At 43.8% G+C, this 19,949-nt stretch overlaps 3 protein-coding genes across 5 annotated transcripts in view; 1 reads left to right on the forward strand and 2 right to left on the reverse strand.

Moving 5' to 3' along the window:
* LOC6548841 (semaphorin-2A) overlaps positions 1 to 19,198 on the forward strand; it is a 45,875-nt gene extending 26,677 nt beyond the window's left edge. Inside the window, exons 3-16 of one of the 3 annotated variants that reach the window (XR_003407837.1) lie at positions 7,220 to 7,307; positions 8,553 to 8,604; positions 9,589 to 9,657; positions 9,930 to 10,040; positions 10,359 to 10,496; positions 10,966 to 11,098; positions 11,240 to 11,596; positions 12,661 to 12,889; positions 13,568 to 14,071; positions 14,697 to 14,849; positions 16,919 to 17,027; positions 17,197 to 17,290; positions 17,754 to 17,885; positions 18,018 to 19,198. Coding sequence is in view for 2 of the 3 variants with exons in the window: in XM_015156232.2 (XP_015011718.1) it covers positions 7,220 to 7,307; positions 8,553 to 8,604; positions 9,589 to 9,657; positions 9,930 to 10,040; positions 10,359 to 10,496; positions 10,966 to 11,098; positions 11,240 to 11,596; positions 12,661 to 12,889; positions 13,568 to 14,071; positions 14,697 to 14,849; positions 16,919 to 17,027; positions 17,197 to 17,283 (2,030 nt within the window). In the remaining variant the exon portion in view is untranslated. The remainder of the gene's footprint in view (positions 1 to 7,219; positions 7,308 to 8,552; positions 8,605 to 9,588; positions 9,658 to 9,929; positions 10,041 to 10,358; positions 10,497 to 10,965; positions 11,099 to 11,239; positions 11,597 to 12,660; positions 12,890 to 13,567; positions 14,072 to 14,696; positions 14,850 to 16,918; positions 17,028 to 17,196; positions 17,291 to 17,753; positions 17,886 to 18,017) is intronic. The other 2 variants (XM_015156232.2, XM_001975319.3) reach the window with 2 other exon arrangements.
* On the reverse strand, positions 1,800 to 4,134 carry LOC6548843 (NADP-dependent malic enzyme). The gene is made up of 4 exons (XM_001975321.3): positions 3,896 to 4,134; positions 2,635 to 3,831; positions 2,273 to 2,567; positions 1,800 to 2,190 (listed from the first exon to the last, which is right to left on the reverse strand). Exons 1-4 carry the CDS (start codon positions 4,040 to 4,042, stop codon positions 2,021 to 2,023), a joined length of 1,809 nt encoding a protein of 602 aa, XP_001975357.1. The 5' UTR covers positions 4,043 to 4,134; the 3' UTR covers positions 1,800 to 2,020.
* LOC6548842 (NADP-dependent malic enzyme) lies at positions 4,131 to 6,157 on the reverse strand. The gene is made up of 4 exons (XM_001975320.3): positions 5,962 to 6,157; positions 4,710 to 5,909; positions 4,358 to 4,652; positions 4,131 to 4,297 (listed from the first exon to the last, which is right to left on the reverse strand). Exons 1-4 carry the CDS (start codon positions 6,130 to 6,132, stop codon positions 4,131 to 4,133), a joined length of 1,833 nt encoding a protein of 610 aa, XP_001975356.1. The 5' UTR covers positions 6,133 to 6,157.
* Positions 19,199 to 19,949: the final 751 nt, after the last annotated feature.

The raw sequence follows: 19,949 nt of genomic DNA on the forward strand, positions 1-19,949 counted from the left end.
ATGCAAAGGCAGGTGTTTTCTGCGTATGTATGTATGTGTGTGCGTGTGTGTGTGTGTGTGTTTGGTGTGGGAGAGATAGGAAAAGAGATCCTTGGCCTGGCTAAGACAAATGATGCAAAATACATTTGGACGCCGCGCACCACGAAAGTGGAGGCAAATTTTTCATTTACCTGCTGCCAGGCTCAGAGTTTCGTCCTTCGTCCTTCGCCCCAGCATCCCCACCACTCGCATCCTTGCCACCCAGCCACCCAACATTTGCCGTTGCCATTGGAAGTTAAGTATACGTAACGTAAACGCAAATTTAATGCTTGAAAAATTCGCTTAAATGGATTTAAGTGCCGCTTTCTCTTCCTTTTTTTTCTTGCTTTCTGCCGCATTTTTTTGCTTCCTTACTTATATTTCTGGCCTGCCTGCCTGTTTTATCTTGGCCAGCAGATAAATGAAAATCTTCAAAAAGATGAAGTAGCGGTCGGCGAAAAGCAACAGAGGCCGAGCTGAGTAGACTTTTGTGTTTATTGGGGCTACTTATCGACTGAGCACAGTCAAGTGAGCTTTGGCCCCCAACTTCTGGCCTCGGCTTTGACCCATTTGGGGCTTAGACTTGGCCAGATAGATAACACTGAGGCTTAGGCAAAACCAATTCAAATATGGGCCTGAACAGAAAAAAACCTTCAATTAACCGCAGGAAAAGCACTGAAAGCGTTTATTTAACTAAAATAGGTTTGCACTTATCAGGAAAAGCCAAGCAAATATTTTGAGGTCAATGAATAAATATTTATCTTGTTACTCAGCTGTAAAGCCCACAATATCCAATACTATTCATTGCCTTTTGCAATTTATTTGTCATTTTATAACCGAGTTAAACGTGCTTATAAACATAAAACATAAAAACCTTAAGTTTCCCTTCAACTGACTTTGTTTAGCTGCCTTTTATCTGGTTTATCTGGCCTATAATTTATATGCTGACGCATCATATAATCTTTATCCCTGAGCAGGGGGAAAAAAAGAAGGAAAACCCTTAACCTTTGCCGCTGGCATTTAAATTTAGAGCCCTATCGTGGGGCGTAAATCGATGCGGAAGCCTGGCATGAGGGAAATTTACGATTTACGGCTACAGCTTGCCACGTTCAACAAGCCGCATACATTTTTATGGCCAATTAAATTCCATAAGCCAGGCTAACCGTAACGAAACCGACCGTCGCCTCAAGATCTCTTTTTAGCCTTAAGTCTGAACTTAAGTTTTTCGCGTCGCCCAGACGCAGCGCCATCGATTTAAGAGCCGAATGTGGTCAACATGGGGTTCCTCGCCGAGTGTTAAGTGTGAAGTAATGAATATTAAAATGAAATTTACAGAGGACAAGGACACACGCAGCGGCAGAAGCCACGCAGCCATCGACAGAGAGCAAATATTTTGACAGCTGTCAGTCGAGGGAAATGATTTCGCATTTCTGTTGCTTCCACTTTTTCCCGGGGCTTCCTTGGCTTGGGGCGGCTAGGGGCAAGTTTCCCGAGGAAAGCTCTCCGCTCGTAGGGAAACCGAGGAGCAGTCGGAGGACTGGGTGGGGCACATGCCAATGCCAAACTGATAGACAAGCAGACAACGTGCGACTGCCGCCTGACTGCTCTTTTAACACCAATTGCTTTTTAATGCATGCACGTCCTCTCGTCTCACTCGCCTCACTCTTGCCCCCCCAAAAAAAAGAGAAAAAATGTCTAAAAGGAGCGCAAAGGAGGCTAAGAAATTGATTGACATTTTTGGTGAGCAGACATTTCGTCCTATTTTATATGCAAATCAGCTGGATACACACACACACACACAGGCGCACGAGCATGTCAACTGGCTTCCCGTTGACAGGACAATAATAACGTTAAAATGTCGGGCATTTATCGTGCCACTTTGTATGTGCCTCGGTGTATGTAGGTCCTTGTATTCTTGCATCTGCAACTAATTACACACACGGCTCCCGCTCAGCTGAAAATCAGGTCAGTAGTGCTCGATATAAAGGAATCCCGGCCAAGTTTACTCCGTGCTTTTTTTCTTGGGCGTGGACTTGGGTCTGGCTTTGGGTGTCGGCGGTTGCTCGGGATAATCCCAAGTAGTTGGCAGTGAGTTTCGGTACTCGAATTTATACAGACGGCTCTTGACGAACTCACAGACATCGTCGGGCTTTGGGTAGATATTCGAAAGATCTGGAAGAGCACAGGATGCAATCAAACATGAGCAAAGACCGCGTTCGTTTGGGCGCAGTTTTTGGGACGCGCGATTTCTTACCATTATCAAATAGATACTGAGTCATCGCTACGCCCACATTGAAGGCCACACTGTTTGCATCCTTGATGGGCGGAAACAGGATGCCCTCGTCCAGCAGCTCCTGCGGTGTATTCCTGGCCAGTTCATGCGACACTACCGAAAATACGGCATTTGGCAGACATCGGGCCTTTGCCGCAATGGCAGCCAGTGCGATGCCCGGAAAAGTCAGACAGTTGTTGGCCTGCGAGGGCTGATATCTTTTGCCATTGATGACCACTGGCGGAAAGGGCGATCCGGAACCGAAGAGGACACGACCCTGTATAATATACAAAACATAGGTCTCACATAACTAGAGGACATACCCCTCAGATACTCAATCTAACCTCAGTGTGTGTAAAGGCCTGTTCGGCGGTGCATTCCGAATTGGCAGTTGGATTTGAGAGGGGAAAAATTGCAGGACGTTCGTGATTTTTTGCCATAGTTTTCAGCACTTCTTCGTTGAAAATTCCACCCACGCCAGTGGCTCCGACAAGTACGGACGGCTTCAGCTTCTCCAGCACGGCCAAAAGATCCTTCATGGGCTCCATGGACTTAATAAATATTTTCCCTAGCTCGGGTGGATTGGGCGACTCGTGGGTTAACAAACCATTCAGATCCATCAGGTAGATGTTTTTGGTTGTCTCCTCGGTAGGAATGCCGCGTACCTCCAGTTCCATGGCCAACATATTGGCGATTCCCAGTGCCGCACTCCCAGCTCCCACGAAGAGGAATATGGTGTCCTCCAATTTACGGCCAGTGATGCGCTCCACGTTGATGAACGCGGCCAGACCAGTGGCGCCCGTCCCCTGGATGTCATCGTTGAAGCAACAGTAATCGTTCCTGTATTTATCCAAGAACTTCAAGGCATTGGGAGTGGCAAAGTCCTCGAAGTGAATAAAGGTGCTGTGTCCGAAGCATTTAACCACCGACTCCATAAATTCATCCACCAGTTCATCGTACTCCGGTCCCTTTACCCGCGGAATTCGTGCCCCCACATAGAGGGGATCCTGCAGCAGGGACTGATTATCGGTACCCACGTCCAGGCAAACGGGCATAAGTGTGCTCGGCGGAATGCTGCCCAATGCCGTGTATAGAACCAATTTTCCCAAACTAATGCCCATGGCATTGGCTCCCATGTCTCCGAGACCCAGGACCCTTCCGCCATCGGTCACACAGATGGCCTTCACGCCCTCATCCACCCAGTTGTGCATTAGATCCCGGATGTGGCCCTTGTCGTGAATGCTGATGAACAGGCTGATGGCCTGCTGGAAGTTCAGTCCGTAGGCGTTCACCACATCACCCACCGTTGGTGTATAAACAATGGGCAGCGCTCTCTCGATATTTTCCTTGATGAACCGGTAGTACAGTCGTCGGTGTCGATTGTGGAGTGCACTCAAGTATGCAAATCGGGCCATATTGGAGGGTCTGGCATCAAAGTTCGCCTGGGCTGCATTCATCTGATCATCCATGGAGCGCACGGAGCAGGGCATCAATCCCATGATGCCCAGACGTTGCCGCTCCCTGATGCTGAAGGCAAGACCCTATTCGAGGCATGTAGCAATTAGTTTTGGGCATTCAATGCATAGGGATCCTATCCTTACACACCTTATTGTACTTTCCATTCATAATGACGTGCCAGTTAGGTCTCATTACTTGATCCATTTCGTCATCATAAACGCTGACCTGCCTGCAGAAGCTCAGAAGAGGCCGTGATGAAAGGCGCAGCAATGGCTGCAATCGGCGAAATTCCATGGCTAAAATGTGTTGTGTAACTCCGAAATTTTATGGACACCTTTTCATCTGGAAATTTTGAGATAATTGTAAATGTTTGCCTGAACGCCTACTTTTTCTGTTGATCTTTCTTTCCATGGCCCGCTGTACTTGGATGCGGCTTCATCTTTGGATACGCCCATGTCTCAGCCAGCGAACTTCCATAGTTCAGCTTATAACAATTATTTTTGATATACTCCTCAACATCATCCGGATCTAAAGTGCGCTTGGCGTAACCTAATAGGTTTCAAAGGATTAATTTAAAAAGATTATATAGGAATATTGGTAGGCTCTCACCATTTTCTATCAGATACTTGGCTGCTTTCACGCCGATTTTATAGGCCACTTCATTGGCCTGCTTCACCAGGGGATAGATACGTCCACTCTGTAAGTCCTCGTTTGTTGGGAATTTAGCGAGCTCATGGGCGCATAACAGGAATATCTCGTCTGGCATTCGAGTGGCCAAAACCGTCATGGTGCCCAAAACCAAGCCGGGAAAAGCAAAGCAGTTGTTGGCTTGACCAGGAGTCAGCCTTTTGCCATTGAACTCCACGGGCGGGAAAGGAGATCCAGCCGAATATATAGCCTTTCCCTGGACAAGATGTAAAAAATAAAATGGGAATTTTCTGCATCTGATTAGAACACTTACATCTGAGAACTTGTAGGCCTGTTCGGCAGTGCACTCCGATTTAATGGTGGGATTGGAGAAGGCAAAGATGCCAGGACGCTCGTGATTCGCTGCCATGGTGCGAATTATTTTCTCTGTGAAAAGTCCAGGTGCTGAGGTGGCACCCATTATAATTGAGGGCTTTACTTGCTCGACCAACGTCTCTAGGGACTTCGTTTCCTTCATGTTCTTGGCGAAAATGCTTAGAAGATCCGGTATGCTCTTCCTCGATGTGGTCAGCAAACCATCTTGGTCGTAAAAATATATGTTTTTGGCGGCATCAGCCTCGGAGAGACCCCTAGATATCAGCTCCGTTTTAAGCAGACTGGCGATGCCCATGGCTGCGCTGCCTGCTCCCGCAAAGACAATGACGTGCTCCTCCAGCGGCTTCTTGGTGATCCTCTGGATGCCCAGCAATCCTCCCAAACCCACGGCGGCAGTGCCCTGAATGTCGTCATTGAAATGACAGTAGCAATGCTGATACCTGTTCAGAAACATAAAGGCATTGGGTGTCGCAAAGTCCTCGAAGTGGATGAGCGTCTGACTGCCAAAGGTGGATACCACTGCCTCCATGAACTCATCCACAAAGCACACGTACTCATCGCCCTGCAAACGCTCATCCCGTAGACCGATGTACAGGGGATCCTCGTGAAGCGATTTGTTGTTTGTGCCCACATCCAGGCAAACTGGCAACAACATACTCGGCGGAATTCCGGCCAGAGCTGTGTAAAGTTCCATTTTTCCCACGGTTATGCCCATGCCATTGGCTCCCAGGTCGCCCAGTCCCAGGATACGCTGGCCGTCGGTCACACAGATGGCTTTCACCTCCCTACTCATCGGCCAGTTGGCCAGGATCTCCTTCATGTGGCCTCGATCATGCTTGTTGATATGAATGCCGGTCATGCCTCGGTACAACATTCCGTAAACAGTGCACGCCAAGCCCACCGTGGGCGTGTAGATAATGGGTAGCACCACGTTCACGTTCTTCGACACGAACTGGAAGTACAGTCGCTCGTATCCCTGGCGCAGGGCCCTCAAATAGCGATACCTGCCCACATTGGATTCAAAGGAGTGGAAGTTGGACTCGATGGCCAGCATCTGCTCATCGTAGGTTCGAACGCAGGCCGGCATGAGTCCATGGATACACAGGCGCTGGCGTTCCTCCACTGTGAAGGCCAAAGCCTATCAAGATCTATTGTCATGACTCTGTGAACACGGATTCACCATAAGTTACCTTATTGTACTTGTCGGAAAGCACGACCTGTATGGGCACCCGAATTATGTCGTGGGATGAAGATGGACGAATTTTAATTAAATTGGGACTACACTCGCAATTTGATTGATTTGACTTCGCAGTCGAAGTTCGTCGTGTAATGCCAAAGTTCAATGTCCTGAAGAAACTCATCTTAAAAGCGACTGAAATTTGAATGAAATTGCTGCTAGTTCAATATCAATATCAGAATATTAAATGATTTTTGATTCACAGCCGCTTTCGGTATTTTTAGCTATGGAAATAATTATTTTTCATAATTCAGATGTGACCTTCTCAAAGCATAGATACTCTTGATAAAACAGCCATTAAAACTAATGGAATAATTTGTGTTTAGGAAACAAAACAAAACTCCTGGATATTTCGGGGAAAATTGTGCAAAAAATGCGACACAGTCGAAATGAGGGCTAATTTGCATGAGGTCACAGGCAGTTCCGTATCTATCACTCATTATGCATTATTATGGAAATCACTTTTCTAACTGCTATTGTTGTTGGCCGGCCATTAGGGTTGTCAATGACCAGAGCGAGAGGCCAAAGGACGAAGGACAAAGGAGCCGACCAAGTCAGCACAAATGACTCTTAGCGTGGCCATCAAAGGATTTGCTTGGGCTTTGCCCAAAAATAAAAAGTTGTCCTTGCCCACTGTCCTTTCTTTTGTCCTGCTGTGTATGTGTTAGTGTGTGTGTGCGTCTCTCTGTGTTTGTGTTTCTGTGCTTCTCACTGGGTTTGTTTGTGTGCACTGTGTTCTTGTTGTTTCACTAATTGTGCCAAATTAGTTGACAACTTAATGTCGTAAAAATTTCAGCTAAATGCCTCAATCTTTTGTTAATGACATTGACAGCGGTGCAACTTTTTCGACTTGTGTTATTTTTTTTTTTGGGTCCGAGCTTCGGCTTGGAGCACGTGACATCGCCGGCTGGAGTACGTGACACTGTCAGTGTCAAATGTGCAAGGACATGGACGAGGACGAGGACGATGATGAGGATGCGGATGAGGATGGGGCCGTGTCCTTATGCTCTGTTGTATTTACTCAGGCCCCCATAAATTAACTTTGTGTTTGTTGAGCCGAAATTATAATAGTTTAATTAGTTCGTTTCGCTTTTTTGGCCCTCCCAACTGCCGCTGACAGTTTCATTAGGCTTTAATTAACTGTCTCAACTTTTGTTAATCAATGTACACGGTGCGTATACTCATTACCGTCTTTCCTCCATATTTTACAGAACATGTGCAGGACTTCAGTTGCGGGCCGCTGCACTACAAGACTTTCTACATGGATGAGCACAACAATGCGCTATATGTGGGCGCCATGTAAGTATACCATGGGTATTTGGGAAATTTGAAAAATGTTAAATATTCATCAGCCTGAGAGAATAATATGAAAATGAATTGGAAAGTTACACATTATTTTCGGTTGTACCAGCCATTTACCGGGAAACAGGTCAATGCATTATTAATACAAATAGTTTTCAGCTGACCGTAATAAATATTTAGGGCTTAGTGAGACCTTTTTAATGTGGAAAAATATGCCATAATTTGGGGAAACTTTCTTTTCCGGTTGCAGACAATTAGAAAGTTCCGCTTGAGACAGCATGTGGCTCCCTACTTGGCAAACCGAACGCATTTGGGGCTGCATATTTCATATTTCCAGCAAGCTCTTGGCCACACTGTCGGCATACATAATTATGAATTAATGCCACCGACGAGGGGGCAAAGTCTGAAGGTTCTCGGCTCTGCAATTTGACAGGGAGCGCACCCGTCTGCTCATTTGTCTGCGGCAAGTTGAACACGGCCGCATTTTCACAGTTTTGTGGTCGCCGGGGGGAGGAGTCCGGAAAAACCGTAGGAAAATGGCGGTAGGGGTTGCGCCTAAGAGCGGGCAAACAAAGTAACCAAAATTACCACTTGACTTGAGAGGCACCGATCCCAGCGAACAGCCCCACGCAACCACAGCTGGCGGCTCTCGTCAGCGAATGCGGGGCTCCTAGAGCCGGCAGGGAAATGAAGATTAATGGTCTCGCAGTTGTCGGGGGAAAGCTACCAAAAACTCTGCCAGTAACTACATAAAACACACTTTAGACCGCCGCTGCCCCTTTGCGTTTTCCTTTTGTTTTCCACGGCGCCACAAAAGTTTCGAGTGGCCGGAAAACGGCGAGAGATGGGCCGCCGCTGCCGCTTAAAGTTCTGTTCTGTTCTGTTCTGTTCTGTCTGGCAGGCAATATTGCCACATTCGACGTATCAATCAATCAGGGCACACTGACTGCAATAAGTACGCTGGCAGGCCCGACAACTCGACAGCCCGACAGCCCGGTGCACAGCAGGTGTGTGCGGCTGACAACGATTTTTCAAACCAGATGAACGCAGGGGCACAGAAAAAATGTCAATGAGCTGAAGTTTCCCGGGGCCAGACAGACGGGGCAACTGCCAACTGGCAACTGGTGTGGCATTAACTTATCGCATGGGGGGGCACGACCCGGGGATTAACTCGAGTGCCGGGGGATGACAAAGTTTTCCTCTTTACCATGCTAATTCATTTATTTGCCCTTTCTCTTGCAGGGATCGCATATTTCGGCTCAATCTGCGCAACATCAGCCAATCGATTTGTGAGGTAAGAAATGCTCGACTCCACTACAAATACATAAAAGTAAAGGTTACTACAACCACTTTGTAAGCTATTCCATTCTGCTCTAGGCCGAAAGTTATTGATTTAAACATACAAGTACCCCTTTAATGGTAGTCAATTTGTTGGTAGTAAAGCCTTTCCATAAGCACACAGCCTGGTTACATTTGGATATTGAAATCGATAAATTCACGGGCCATTGATAGCAGGATAGCAGATAAGAGAAACGCCCTAAAACCCACCCTTTGCATTTCTGAGTGACCAACTTGTCACTGACAGCTCGCAATTGGTCTTTAATGATTCCATCTTCAACTACCAATATCCGCCTCTGTCCGTTCAACCGTTTTCCGCCGCTTTTTTCGTCCTTGGAAGCTGCAGTCCGAATCCAAGTCCAAGTCCAGGTCCTGTGCACTATCGCCACCTCCTGAGACGCAGCAAATGCTTTTAACAGCAATTATTTGTGCTGACTTCTGGGCGAGCGGCGGGCAGAAGGAGTGGCATTTCAAGTCGAGTCCCAGCACTTAGACCTTATACGCCGGCCAAAGGGACTGACACTTGGGGCAAGTGGAAATAAAAGTGGAAAGTGCATCCACAGAGCCACCGGATATTGTGTCTATATGTCAAGCATAAAAATTGTCAGTCGATGGCTTTTGCTCCCCCGCCATTGATTTGTGGCTTTCACTTAGGCAAAAGTATTTGCAGCAATACAAACACCGAAAGCAGATTCCTTGTCGATTCTAGTGCCGCAACAAAAAGGAAAAAGAAGAACGAATCGAATTAAATAAACAAATGTCCAACGTGCGCCACATACAGAACACAATCGGGATGAAAACGCGACATGCGAGTGTACCAAAAAATTCTGGCGCGTGCTCTCGGTGGAACATGCTCCATTCGCGGGCACGCATTCCAGCACGCTTTCAATAAACTTGGCCAACATAAATTTAAACTCAATGCTATTTCTCATGCTTCCAGCGCGATGTACTCATATTGGAGCCCACCGGATCGGATATCCTGAATTGTGTGTCCAAGGGAAAACGGGAGGTGAGTGGGCCGTCAATTTCTATAGGCATTAAAATCCTTCCCATGCATGTGCAAAATTTTCTATCGATATCAACGAATATGTGAACTTAACTCATGCCACCGTCCTGTCCGTTTTATTTCCATTTGCATTTCGAAACCACAAACCCACAAACCCACAAAAAAACCACCATATGATTTCCTTACGGCTATTATTTCCTAACATTTATTACAATTACACAAAACAAAACAAAAACTCAAATCGAATGCAATTGCATTTTCTGGCGCTTGACAAGAAGGTGGAATGCCGAAATCACATAAGGGTCATCCAGCCGATGAACTTCAATGGCCAGAAGCTATATGTTTGCGGGACCAACGCCCACAATCCCAAGGATTACGTAATAAACGTAAGTACACAAAGGAGATGGCAAAATTGTTCGATTTTAAGGACTGCCTTCAAGAACAAGCACCTTAAATAGTGAAGAAATGAATTTCAAAACTCTTGGGCTTACATTAAAATCCTTCGTTCGCAATGTAGGAAAAAAGGGTTTGCCAGCGACTTCATCAATGTGCCTAATTGTGAATGTCAGTCAAGTTTTTGAAGTTCATTTCAGCCCAGCGGGCGACCAAAATTAAAGTCAACTAATGCGCTTTTCGTTCGTTTGATTTCTCCCTTCCACCCTCCTTAACCCACCCGCTTCCGAACCGCCTCATTTGACCCCCAGGCAAACTTAACACATTTACCCAGATCCCAGTACGTGCCCGGCATTGGCCTGGGCATTGGCAAGTGTCCCTACGATCCTGCTGACAACTCAACCGCCGTCTATGTGGAGAACGGAAATCCCTTCGGCCTGCCCGCCCTGGTAAGTTCGACCCGAAAAGCGGAAGTGGAATAAAAGTACGGATAAAGGAAGGCGCAAATAAAAAGAAAAATGTCAATTGTAATAAAATTACAAAAGTAAAGCGGGGCCCAACGAAGGAGGAAGTTGGCAAAGTTGTGTTTGGGACGGGGCAAGAAAATTTTAAAGACGGCAAAAACAGAGAAAGGCAGCAATAAAGCAGCTGAAATTAAATTAGAGAACAAGGCACAGAAACACACGCATACTCACGCACACACACGCACACACACGCACACACACGCACACACACACATGAGCACATGTACATACATGGGTTCACTCAGAGAGGGAGGCACGTGCGTACACTTTGTGCGTAATTGTGTGCGTGCGTGCCATGGCTTACTGGGCGTATGCGTGATGTTCGAGCCTTATCAACAGTTGCCCCTTTGCTAACAATGTCTGTTCCATTTCCCTCCAACCCCCCCTAATGCAGTACGCCGGCACGAATGCAGAGTTCACCAAGGCGGATTCCGTCATATTCCGATCGGACCTGTACAACCTGACGGATGGCGGCAAGTTGGCCAACTTCAAGAGAACCGTGAAATACGACTCCAAGCTGCTGGACAGTAAGTAGTGGCCATAAATCGCCTTTTGCTCTACAGCAATAAGAAGAACATTCAAATTGTAACGAGACATGTAGAATGCTCACCTGAATGTAATGATCAGCTTTCGATCCCTGAAATCCATACACTTCGCTTCCTTTTCAGAACCCAACTTCGTGGGCTCCTTTGAGATTGGTGAATTTGTGTACTTCTTCTTCCGCGAACATGCCGTGGAGTACATAAATTGCGGAAAAGCTGTCTACTCCCGAGTGGCTCGGGTGTGCAAGAGCGACCGCGGTGGAAAGTACTTGATCAACCAGAATTGGGCCACGTATCTGAAGGCGCGGATGAACTGCAGCATCTCCAGCGAGTTTCCCTTCTACTTCAACGAGATACAGTCGGTCTACAAGATGCCAAAGGACGATACCAAGTTCTATGCCACGTTTACAACGAATACGAATGGTCTGATTGGATCGGCTGTGTGCAGCTACGACATCCGGGACATCAATGCGGCCTTCGACGGTGAGTATTCACTGTAGATATACATAGGTCGGTGTGTGTGTGGGTGGTGGAGATGCTCGTGTGATTTATTGCACTGTCCATAATTCTTCGGGGGGATTCCTTTTCTCCGGCGACGGTTGCGGATGGAATTACGCGCACAGGTGGAGGCCTTTTCCCTGGAATTTGAGCGTTAAATGGTGCGCATTGAATTGATGGTGGCAGACACAACGCCCACCCTCGCCCACTTTTTTCAGGGAAACAGACGCGCTGTCGCGCATTCAAGTTGAACTTCTTTAACTGCAGGACCTCCGGTTCAAGTAATGAGTACAGTCAACACTCTGCTCAACCCAACTTGCCCCGGAAAGTTCATTAACACCATAAAGTCGGGCTGCGGCTGCAAGTGTGGAACGGTGCCAAGACTGACAGGCAGACAATCGGGCAGACAGATCCTGCCACACAGACACTGCCACCGGGCAAAGTGGTGCAAAAAATCTGGCATACACTTAAAATTCATTACGAAAAGTTTGCGGGCATGTTGCACAGACAGTGGCGAGTGTGATAAAAAAAATAAAAATGTGGAAAGCCACAGCAATTAATTATGGCCACAAACGATTATGGAGCCGCTCTCGAAGGCCAGAATGTGATTCTTAAATTGTATTCCATGTTTTCCGCGTAATACTGCTCTTGCGGGAATCTGAAAATTATAATATGCAAATATACACAGGGAACACTGGGAGATTAAGCGAAAAAATGTCAACTTGCAGGGCTGTAGAAAAAAGGTTTTCTTTTAGATTTTATACATGTAAATGGGCTGTCTATATCATAATGTTTTTACGCTAAAGAAAGTTTAAAAAAAAGTTTTTTTCGCATGTGCGGCAGAAAGAGTTTTTTAATATTACCATCCGATTGCCGCGTTGTTGCATGAACATTAAAGCACTGTTCGTGTCTCTTAAATCGTATTTTTTATTTACCGAGTGCGAGTGCCACAAATCAGCTGGCGCGCAGTACTGACACACATAAATTAAGAGCAGCATTCTCCGGCACTCAACTCCGTACTGATTCCCCATCTCCCTCCATCCATCCAGGCAAATTCAAGGAGCAGGCCACCTCGAACAGCGCCTGGCTGCCCGTGCTGAACTCCAAAGTGCCGGAGCCACGTCCTGGCACTTGCCACAACGACACCGGCACGCTGCCGGACTCCGTGCTGAATTTCATTCGCAAACATCCGCTAATGGACAAGGCGGTCGATCATGAATTTGGCAATCCGGTCTTCTTCAAGCGGGACGTCATACTCACCAAGCTGGTGGTGGACAAGTAAGTGAGAACTGTATTCATTAGCGCCGCCAGCCAGTTGCCACATGCCACTTGCCAGTGGACTGTCGGTCTGGCAAGGAGCCAGGAACCGGGAGCCTGGGAGAACGGGTGATCCGTATCCTTGTTGACACTCGTCGGTCCAATGTATGGGTGCACTGATAGTAAAAATAAACCAATTTAAGAACTAATTACAAATAATTTGCTTAGAGCATGAACCGCAGGAACTTCAGGACTTCAGCTCGTGAGGTTTAACTTCCTAAATAAATCAAATTAAGTAATTGCATTTATCAAAAACTAGCTTACACATCTGGAAATAACTAAACATATTTTAATTTAATAAAATTTTAAAAAGTTAAGAGTCTAAAAATGACTTACAAAGCTTGCTAACCTCTCAAATTTACCTTTAAAATTATGCAGCGTTCTATTGAACACTCTGATTAGTATTAGTTGTGCAATTACGATTTACTTAGCTCGCAATGTTGAAATCCCATTTGTTTTTCTCTCAGTGCACAGCATCCTGGGCTGGCTGTGTGCTGTCAGTTGTTCTGGCAGCGAAAAATGTTTTGTCTTGGCCGGAACTTGTGAACAAAGTGCCGCAGGATGTGTTTTCAGCTAAGCGCTTTCCACTGACGCTGCTATTCTTGTCTTTTTTTTCTTGCCCCATCCTTTTTGCCGCAGGATACGGATCGACAAGCTGAACCAGGAGTTCCTAGTGTACTTTGTGGCCACGACGTCTGGTCACATCTACAAGATAGTGCAGTTCATGCACTACGGCCAGCGGCACTCGAACCTGGTGGACATATTCGAGGCCTCGCCGCACAACGAGCCCATCCGGGAGATGACCCTCAGCCAGAAGACAGGATCCCTGTACGTGGCCACCGATCACCAGGTGAAGCAGATCGACATTGCCATGTGCGCCCGCCGCTACGACAGCTGCTTCCGCTGCGTCTCGGATCCCTACTGCGGCTGGGACAAGGACGTCAATGCCTGCCGACCCTACCAGCTGGGTCTGCTGCAGGATGTGGCCAACGAGACGTCCGGGATCTGCGACACCAGTGTGCTGCGCAAGAAGGTCACCTCCTCCTACGGCCAAACCCTGCACCTCTCCTGCTTTGTCAAAATGCCGGAAGTGCTGAGGAAGAAGCAGACGCGCTGGTACCACCACTCCACCGAAAAAGGACGGTGAGTATTGCTGAAAGATTATGTGGTTCCTTAGCTATTTTATGTTGATTCCGAAACTACTTCACTACTTCCGTAATATGATATGAGGCAATGAAAAGCAATTCATTTGCAAATATAACACTGATTCGTGAGGTGCTGCACCAAACACATCAGTTTCAACAATTGGGAAAGTTTCAAGCAAATAAGTTTAAAGCGCGAAGAGCATTGTATTTGGAGTTCTTCTTTGGGGAATACCCAACACCATTCCCGCTTATCCGAATCGCAGATCTCAGGGAAAATTGAAAGCGAATAATGGCGGGGAAAATGTGTAAGCGATACGCCGCTTCATCTCACTTAGCCGTGCCAATGCTGCGGTAAATTGACACTTTAAAATGCGCTCCTAGTCTGCTTTTTGGCGTTGGCCAAGTAATGGAAAAACTTTCAACTTTCCAACCGAATAGTCGACGCAGTCGAAGCTGAAGTCGAAGTCTGTGTGTCTCGCGCACACACTCTATATTGATTTTTATTGTGCGTCCTCAATGCGAATAGAAATTGGAAAATCCCCTGCGCTATCGCAGCAGCCATCTGAAAAGCCATCTCTCTACATCTGTCTATATCTCTCCCATCACCCATCTCTCTCTGGCAGCTACGAGGTCCGCTACACCCCCACCAAATACATCGACACCAACGAGGGCGGCCTGGTCCTCCTGGCGGTGAACGAGGGCGACGGCGGCCGCTACGACAGCTACTTGGACGGCACCCTGCTCTGCAGCTACGGCGTCACCGTGGACGCCCACAGGTGAGTCAGCTCGGGAGTCACAAGGGATGTGGCCAGTGGTGCCGACTGGGCTTGGAGAAGTCACTCATAAAATACATTCAAGTAACTCTTCAGCTTTGGGAAAAATTACAGATTTCAGAAAAATTCCAAAAAAAGTTTTGAAAAAATAAATTTCTAAATTTAAATGCAGATTTTTAGAGAATTGCGCCAGAAACATTTAGAGGTATGCCACTTGAAAATCCGATTAAGATAAGTTGAGTTATGGAGTTTAGAAGTTCAGCCTTGGGACATTTCTTAGTTTTTTTGAAATTCTGCAACATCTCACATCAAAAAAATTAAAAAAAAATTTTGAAAAAATAAATTTTTAAATTTGAATGCAGATTTTTAGAGAGTTGCGCCACAAACATTTAGAGGTATGCCACTTCAAAATCCGATTAAGATAAGTTGAGTTATGGAGTTTAGAAGTTCAGCCTTGGGACATTTCTTAGTTTTGTGAATTTCTGCAACATCTAACATCAAAAAAATTACAAAAAAATTTTGAAAAAATAAATTTTTAAATTTGAATGCAGATTTTTAGAGAGTTGCGCCACAAACATTTAGAGGTATGCCACTTCAAAATCCGATTAAGATAAGTTGAGTTATGGAGTTTAGAAGTTCAGCCTTGGGACATTTCTTAGTTTTGTGAATTTCTGCAACATCTAACATCAAAAAAATTACAAAAAAATTTTGAAAAAATAAATTTTTAAATTTGAATGCAGATTTTTAGAGAATTGCGCCACAAAGATTTAGAGGTATGCCACTTTAAAATCCGATTAAGATAAGTTGAGTTATGGAGTTTAGAAGTTCAGCCTTGGGACATTTCTTAGTTTTTTTGAAATTCTGCAACATCTCACATCAAAAAAATTAAAAAAAAATTTTGAAAAAATAAATTTTTAAATTTGAATGCAGATTTTTAGAGAGTTGCGCTACAAAGATTTAGAGGTATGCCACTTCAAAATCCGATTAGGAAAAGTTGAGTTATGGAGTTTAGAAGTTCAGCCTTGGGACATTTCTTAGTTTTTTTGAATTTCTGCATCATCTAACATCAAAAAAATTACAAAAAAATTTTGAAAAAATAAATTTTTAAATTTGAATGCAGATTTTTAGAGAGTTGCGCCACAAACATTTAGAGGTATGCCACTTCAAAATCCGATTAAGATAAGTTGAGTTATGGAGTTTAGAAGTTCAGCCTTGGGACATTTCTTAGTTTTGTGAATTTCTGCAACATCTAACATCAAAAAAATTACAAAAAAATTTTGAAAAAATAAATTTTTAAATTTGAATGCAGATTTTTAGAGAATTGCGCCACAAAGATTTAGAGGTATGCCACTTTAAAATCCGATTAAGATAAGTTGAGTTATGGAGTTTACAAGTTCAACCTTGGGACATTTCTTAGTTTTTTTGAATTTCTGCAACATCAAAAAAATTACAAAAAAATTTTGAAAAAAAAAATTTTTTAATTTGAATGCAGATTTTTAGAGAGTTGCGCCACAAACATTTAGAGGTATGCCACTTGAAAATCCGATTAAGATAAGTTGAGTTATGGAGTTTAGAAGTTCAGCCTTGGGACATTTCTTAGTTTTTTTGAATTTCTGCAACATCTAACATCAAAAAAATTACAAAAAAATACATTTCTAAATTTGAATGCAGATTTTTAGAGAATTGTAGCTAAATATATGTGAACAGAGTTTTGGAAAGTATTATTAGAAATTTTAATCAAAATTCAATCTAAATTTCAATTCATTTAATGAACTAAAACTATTCCAGGAAAATCAGACAATAATAAATTAGGCATTTCTGAGTATCATGAATATTTGAATATTCAAGTTCATTCACCTTCTTTTTGTCGATTAAGAAGTGCCTTAATAGAGTCAGAACATTGACGCCAGGTTCCAAGAAGTTGCTACAATAATAATATTGGAATAAAGCTATGTTGGAAAAGGAAATTATCTGACTTGGCAGCGCTGCCGACACGTGATTTCCCACCCCTCTCTCTCCAAGCCTAATTTCCGCGAAATGTCAGAAACTTATTGTTCGCTTTTCCCATTCAGATGCTCGCCGCCGTCGCAGAAGCAGGACTACCAGAAAATCTACTCGCACTGGTGCAACGAGTTCGAGAAATACAAATCGGCCATGAAGCAGTGGCAGGCCAAACAGGAGGTGTGTATCCTGCGAATTATATTTCGGCTTGGGCGCCAGCTGCCGTTAATTGTTTTAATTAATTTTTCGGCATCAGGTGCGGGGTGGCTTTTGAGTTTTAATTATTTTGTAATTCGCTGGCAGAGATCTAAGTGTTTCTCCCCCTTCCTCTCGCCTTTCCACTTATTAGCAATGCGGCCTCAAGGACAAAACAGGACCAATCAGCAGCAATGGAAAGCATGTGAATGATGTGTTCAGCAACGATGCTTTGGTCTGACCCAGAAGTGAGTATCCTTGAGTCCCACAAAATAGGACAACACATGCTATCTTTGGTCCCTGCATAATCAGAGTACTGCAAAAAAAATTCCCAAGTCATGAATAAGTTATTAAAGGCTGAAAAGTAAAAGTAAAGTTAAAAAATCAATGACGAAATTGTTAATTGTCGTCGGGATAAAATGAAGACTTTATAAACTGCATACTTTGAGACACTTTTTGGAAACATTTCGAATCGATGCATTATTAAATGTACTTGGAATATAAAATTCATGATTTTAGAAGTGCTTTTTCGCAGTACACCCACCCATCATCAACTGTCCCCGCATAACCAGTAGTTGTAGTTCTAGCAGAAGTAGACCCTGACGAAATCTAACCAAAAATGTCCTTTGTCCATCCCCCGCCTCCCCCCTTTTCGGCCGCTGCTCCTGCTGATGATGCGCCTCACAACTTGTTGTTGTTGCCGCTGCCCAGAGTACTTGTACAGCTTTGAGTTCTTGTCGTCGGCGACGGAGGGCGTGGCCACCGCCCACCGCAAATTGTACATTTTCGTGTTCGTGCTTACCATATTTGCTCGCTTCTAAAGTTTCTAGTTAAAATGTAAATGTAAGTTGAGTGCCCATGTAAGACAACCCACACGAACCTCCTCTCCCTACTTTTCCTGCCACTCACTCCACCCGATCTCACTTTTCATATATCTAAACATATTTGCTTTATTTGGGTCTATTCTGATTGCAGGCGCAGAAAAGCAGTAAGCACCCGAGGAAAATGCGAAGAACAAGTATGAAAATGGGACAAGAGCCGAGCTAAGGAAAAGCGATGAGTAAAGAAAATGATTATAGAAAGGAAAAACAACCACTACAAAGACTGAAATTTTTAAGCTTTTAAAATCGACAATATTTCTGATAATTTCGATGCGTTTTTTGGTCATGCTTTCGTTTCGTTTTGAGATGTTGTCAGCGTCAAACTGAATAATTTTCGACATTAACTAACTGATATACAAAGATGGAGTAAACGAGAAAAGTTACTAGCAAAAGGATCCTGCCATAAGTCAAAGGGAAATTACGGTTTTACACTCACACAAAGACACACCTACAGAAGAAACTATTTCTATTTCGAGCTAAGGTTAAGGTAATCTAACGATACGCATACAGATATGGATATGGAAAAAGCTACAGAAACCGAAACAGAGACAGATACAGATTATGATTGAGATACAGATACAGATACAGATGGAACTGCAACCACCTAAGTGAGAATCTGACCTAAGGCAATGTATTTACCAAGCTCGTGAGGCGCAACGATTCGATTATGTTTTCCATTTGGTTCAGTTTCCGGCAACTCGTCGCTTGGCCATTTCGGGTTTGGGGTTGGGAAGATCTTAAACGAATTTGTATATTACTTAGCCATATTTGTTCGACTAAACTAGCGTAAGATATATACACGATTAGCAGTCCCTGTTTAGGTCATAGACAAGTACCGAACCAACCTAATACGATAGCCAAACCCAGAAACCGAAATAAAGTTTCGGAAAAACAATTGACGCACAGCATGAACGTCTATATGGATATGGACGTACATATATAGCTTAGGGCGACTTGTACATAGAAGAGCTTTAGACGATAAGTATGAACCAGCTTAGGTTTGATTTTTACTCGGCTCCGATTATGATTTGAAGTTCTCTATTCGGCATTAACTCGCTCTTGTATAGATTGTGCGTTGGCCTAATGTTTACGATAAGCAATACATAGTTATATATGCATATGCGTAATTATAAATAAATATAGACACATGAAGTTACTGCATTGAGACCAACATGCTCATGGTTACTTACCCGTACTTATCGTAGGTAAGTTGGTGTGGCAATTACTTTTTTTTTAGTAATATTGCAGAAATTCATTCTCACCAAAACAAAACAAAAAAAAAAGAAAAACTCAAACACGACTCGTTGCATTTAGTAAACATATTTATAACCGCGAAAACTGCCATAAAAAAGAAAAAGTCAAGGAAAACCCAAACGCTTCACTCAGCCCGAATCTAAAATAGGTTTGTTCAACAAAAAAAAAAAAACAGAAAAACATGGGGATAATGGAACGAAAATCTTCAGCATTATTCTCACCCACACACACTCTAAATATTTTTCTAAGGATTTTCTCTGCAAAAGTTTTTAATGTTTTCATCTTAGGACAACATAAAGAAAATATAAAAAAAAAAAACATTTTAACAATGCACACTGTCATTGTCATTGCCATTGTAAATGAAATAAGCCGAAACCACAGAAAAATAACTATTAAACAACAGATATTTAAAAGCTACTAATGCTCTGAGCTTCTAACTTTAATGGATGAAATGTTTTTGGTTGCGTTTAGTAGTATTTTTTTGTTTGGACGATTATTGTAAATAATTTAAAGATTATGTGAAATGTTTTGTATGACAATCACATGATGTTGAGTAAAAAATATAACAAAAACAAAGCAAAGGAGGAAATTAAATGGACACTCTCAAAAAAAAAATATATATGAAACCAATTGCTGTTGCGGCAATTAAGAATTGAAATAAATATTAATTGAGTAATTAACGAAAAGTTCACTGTAAAAATATTAATACAAAGTAAATAAATATTCGCGGTAATATATATATACATAAATAGATAAACGACTTTTACAAAGT

The sequence above is a fragment of the Drosophila erecta genome, unplaced genomic scaffold (genome assembly GCF_003286155.1).
Source record: "Drosophila erecta strain 14021-0224.00,06,07 unplaced genomic scaffold, DereRS2 tig00000092-arrow-pilon, whole genome shotgun sequence".
NCBI lineage: Eukaryota > Metazoa > Arthropoda > Insecta > Diptera > Drosophilidae > Drosophila > Drosophila erecta.

Excerpts from the sequence above, each read along its gene's own strand:
- LOC6548843 (XM_001975321.3), bottom strand. The coding sequence starts at position 4,042 with ATGGAATTTCGCCGATTGCAGCCATTGCTGCGCCTTTCATCACGGCCT. Across the intron at positions 3,832-3,895 it reads TGAATGGAAAGTACAATAAG|GGTCTTGCCTTCAGCATCAG; the intron begins GTGTGTAAGGAT and ends TGCCTCGAATAG. Across the intron at positions 2,191-2,272 it reads TCAGTATCTATTTGATAATG|ATCTTTCGAATATCTACCCA; the intron begins GTAAGAAATCGC and ends GTGCTCTTCCAG.
- LOC6548842 (XM_001975320.3), bottom strand. The coding sequence starts at position 6,132 with ATGAGTTTCTTCAGGACATTGAACTTTGGCATTACACGACGAACTTCG. Across the intron at positions 5,910-5,961 it reads TTTCCGACAAGTACAATAAG|GCTTTGGCCTTCACAGTGGA; the intron begins GTAACTTATGGT and ends AGATCTTGATAG. Across the intron at positions 4,298-4,357 it reads CAAGTATCTGATAGAAAATG|GTTACGCCAAGCGCACTTTA; the intron begins GTGAGAGCCTAC and ends GAAACCTATTAG.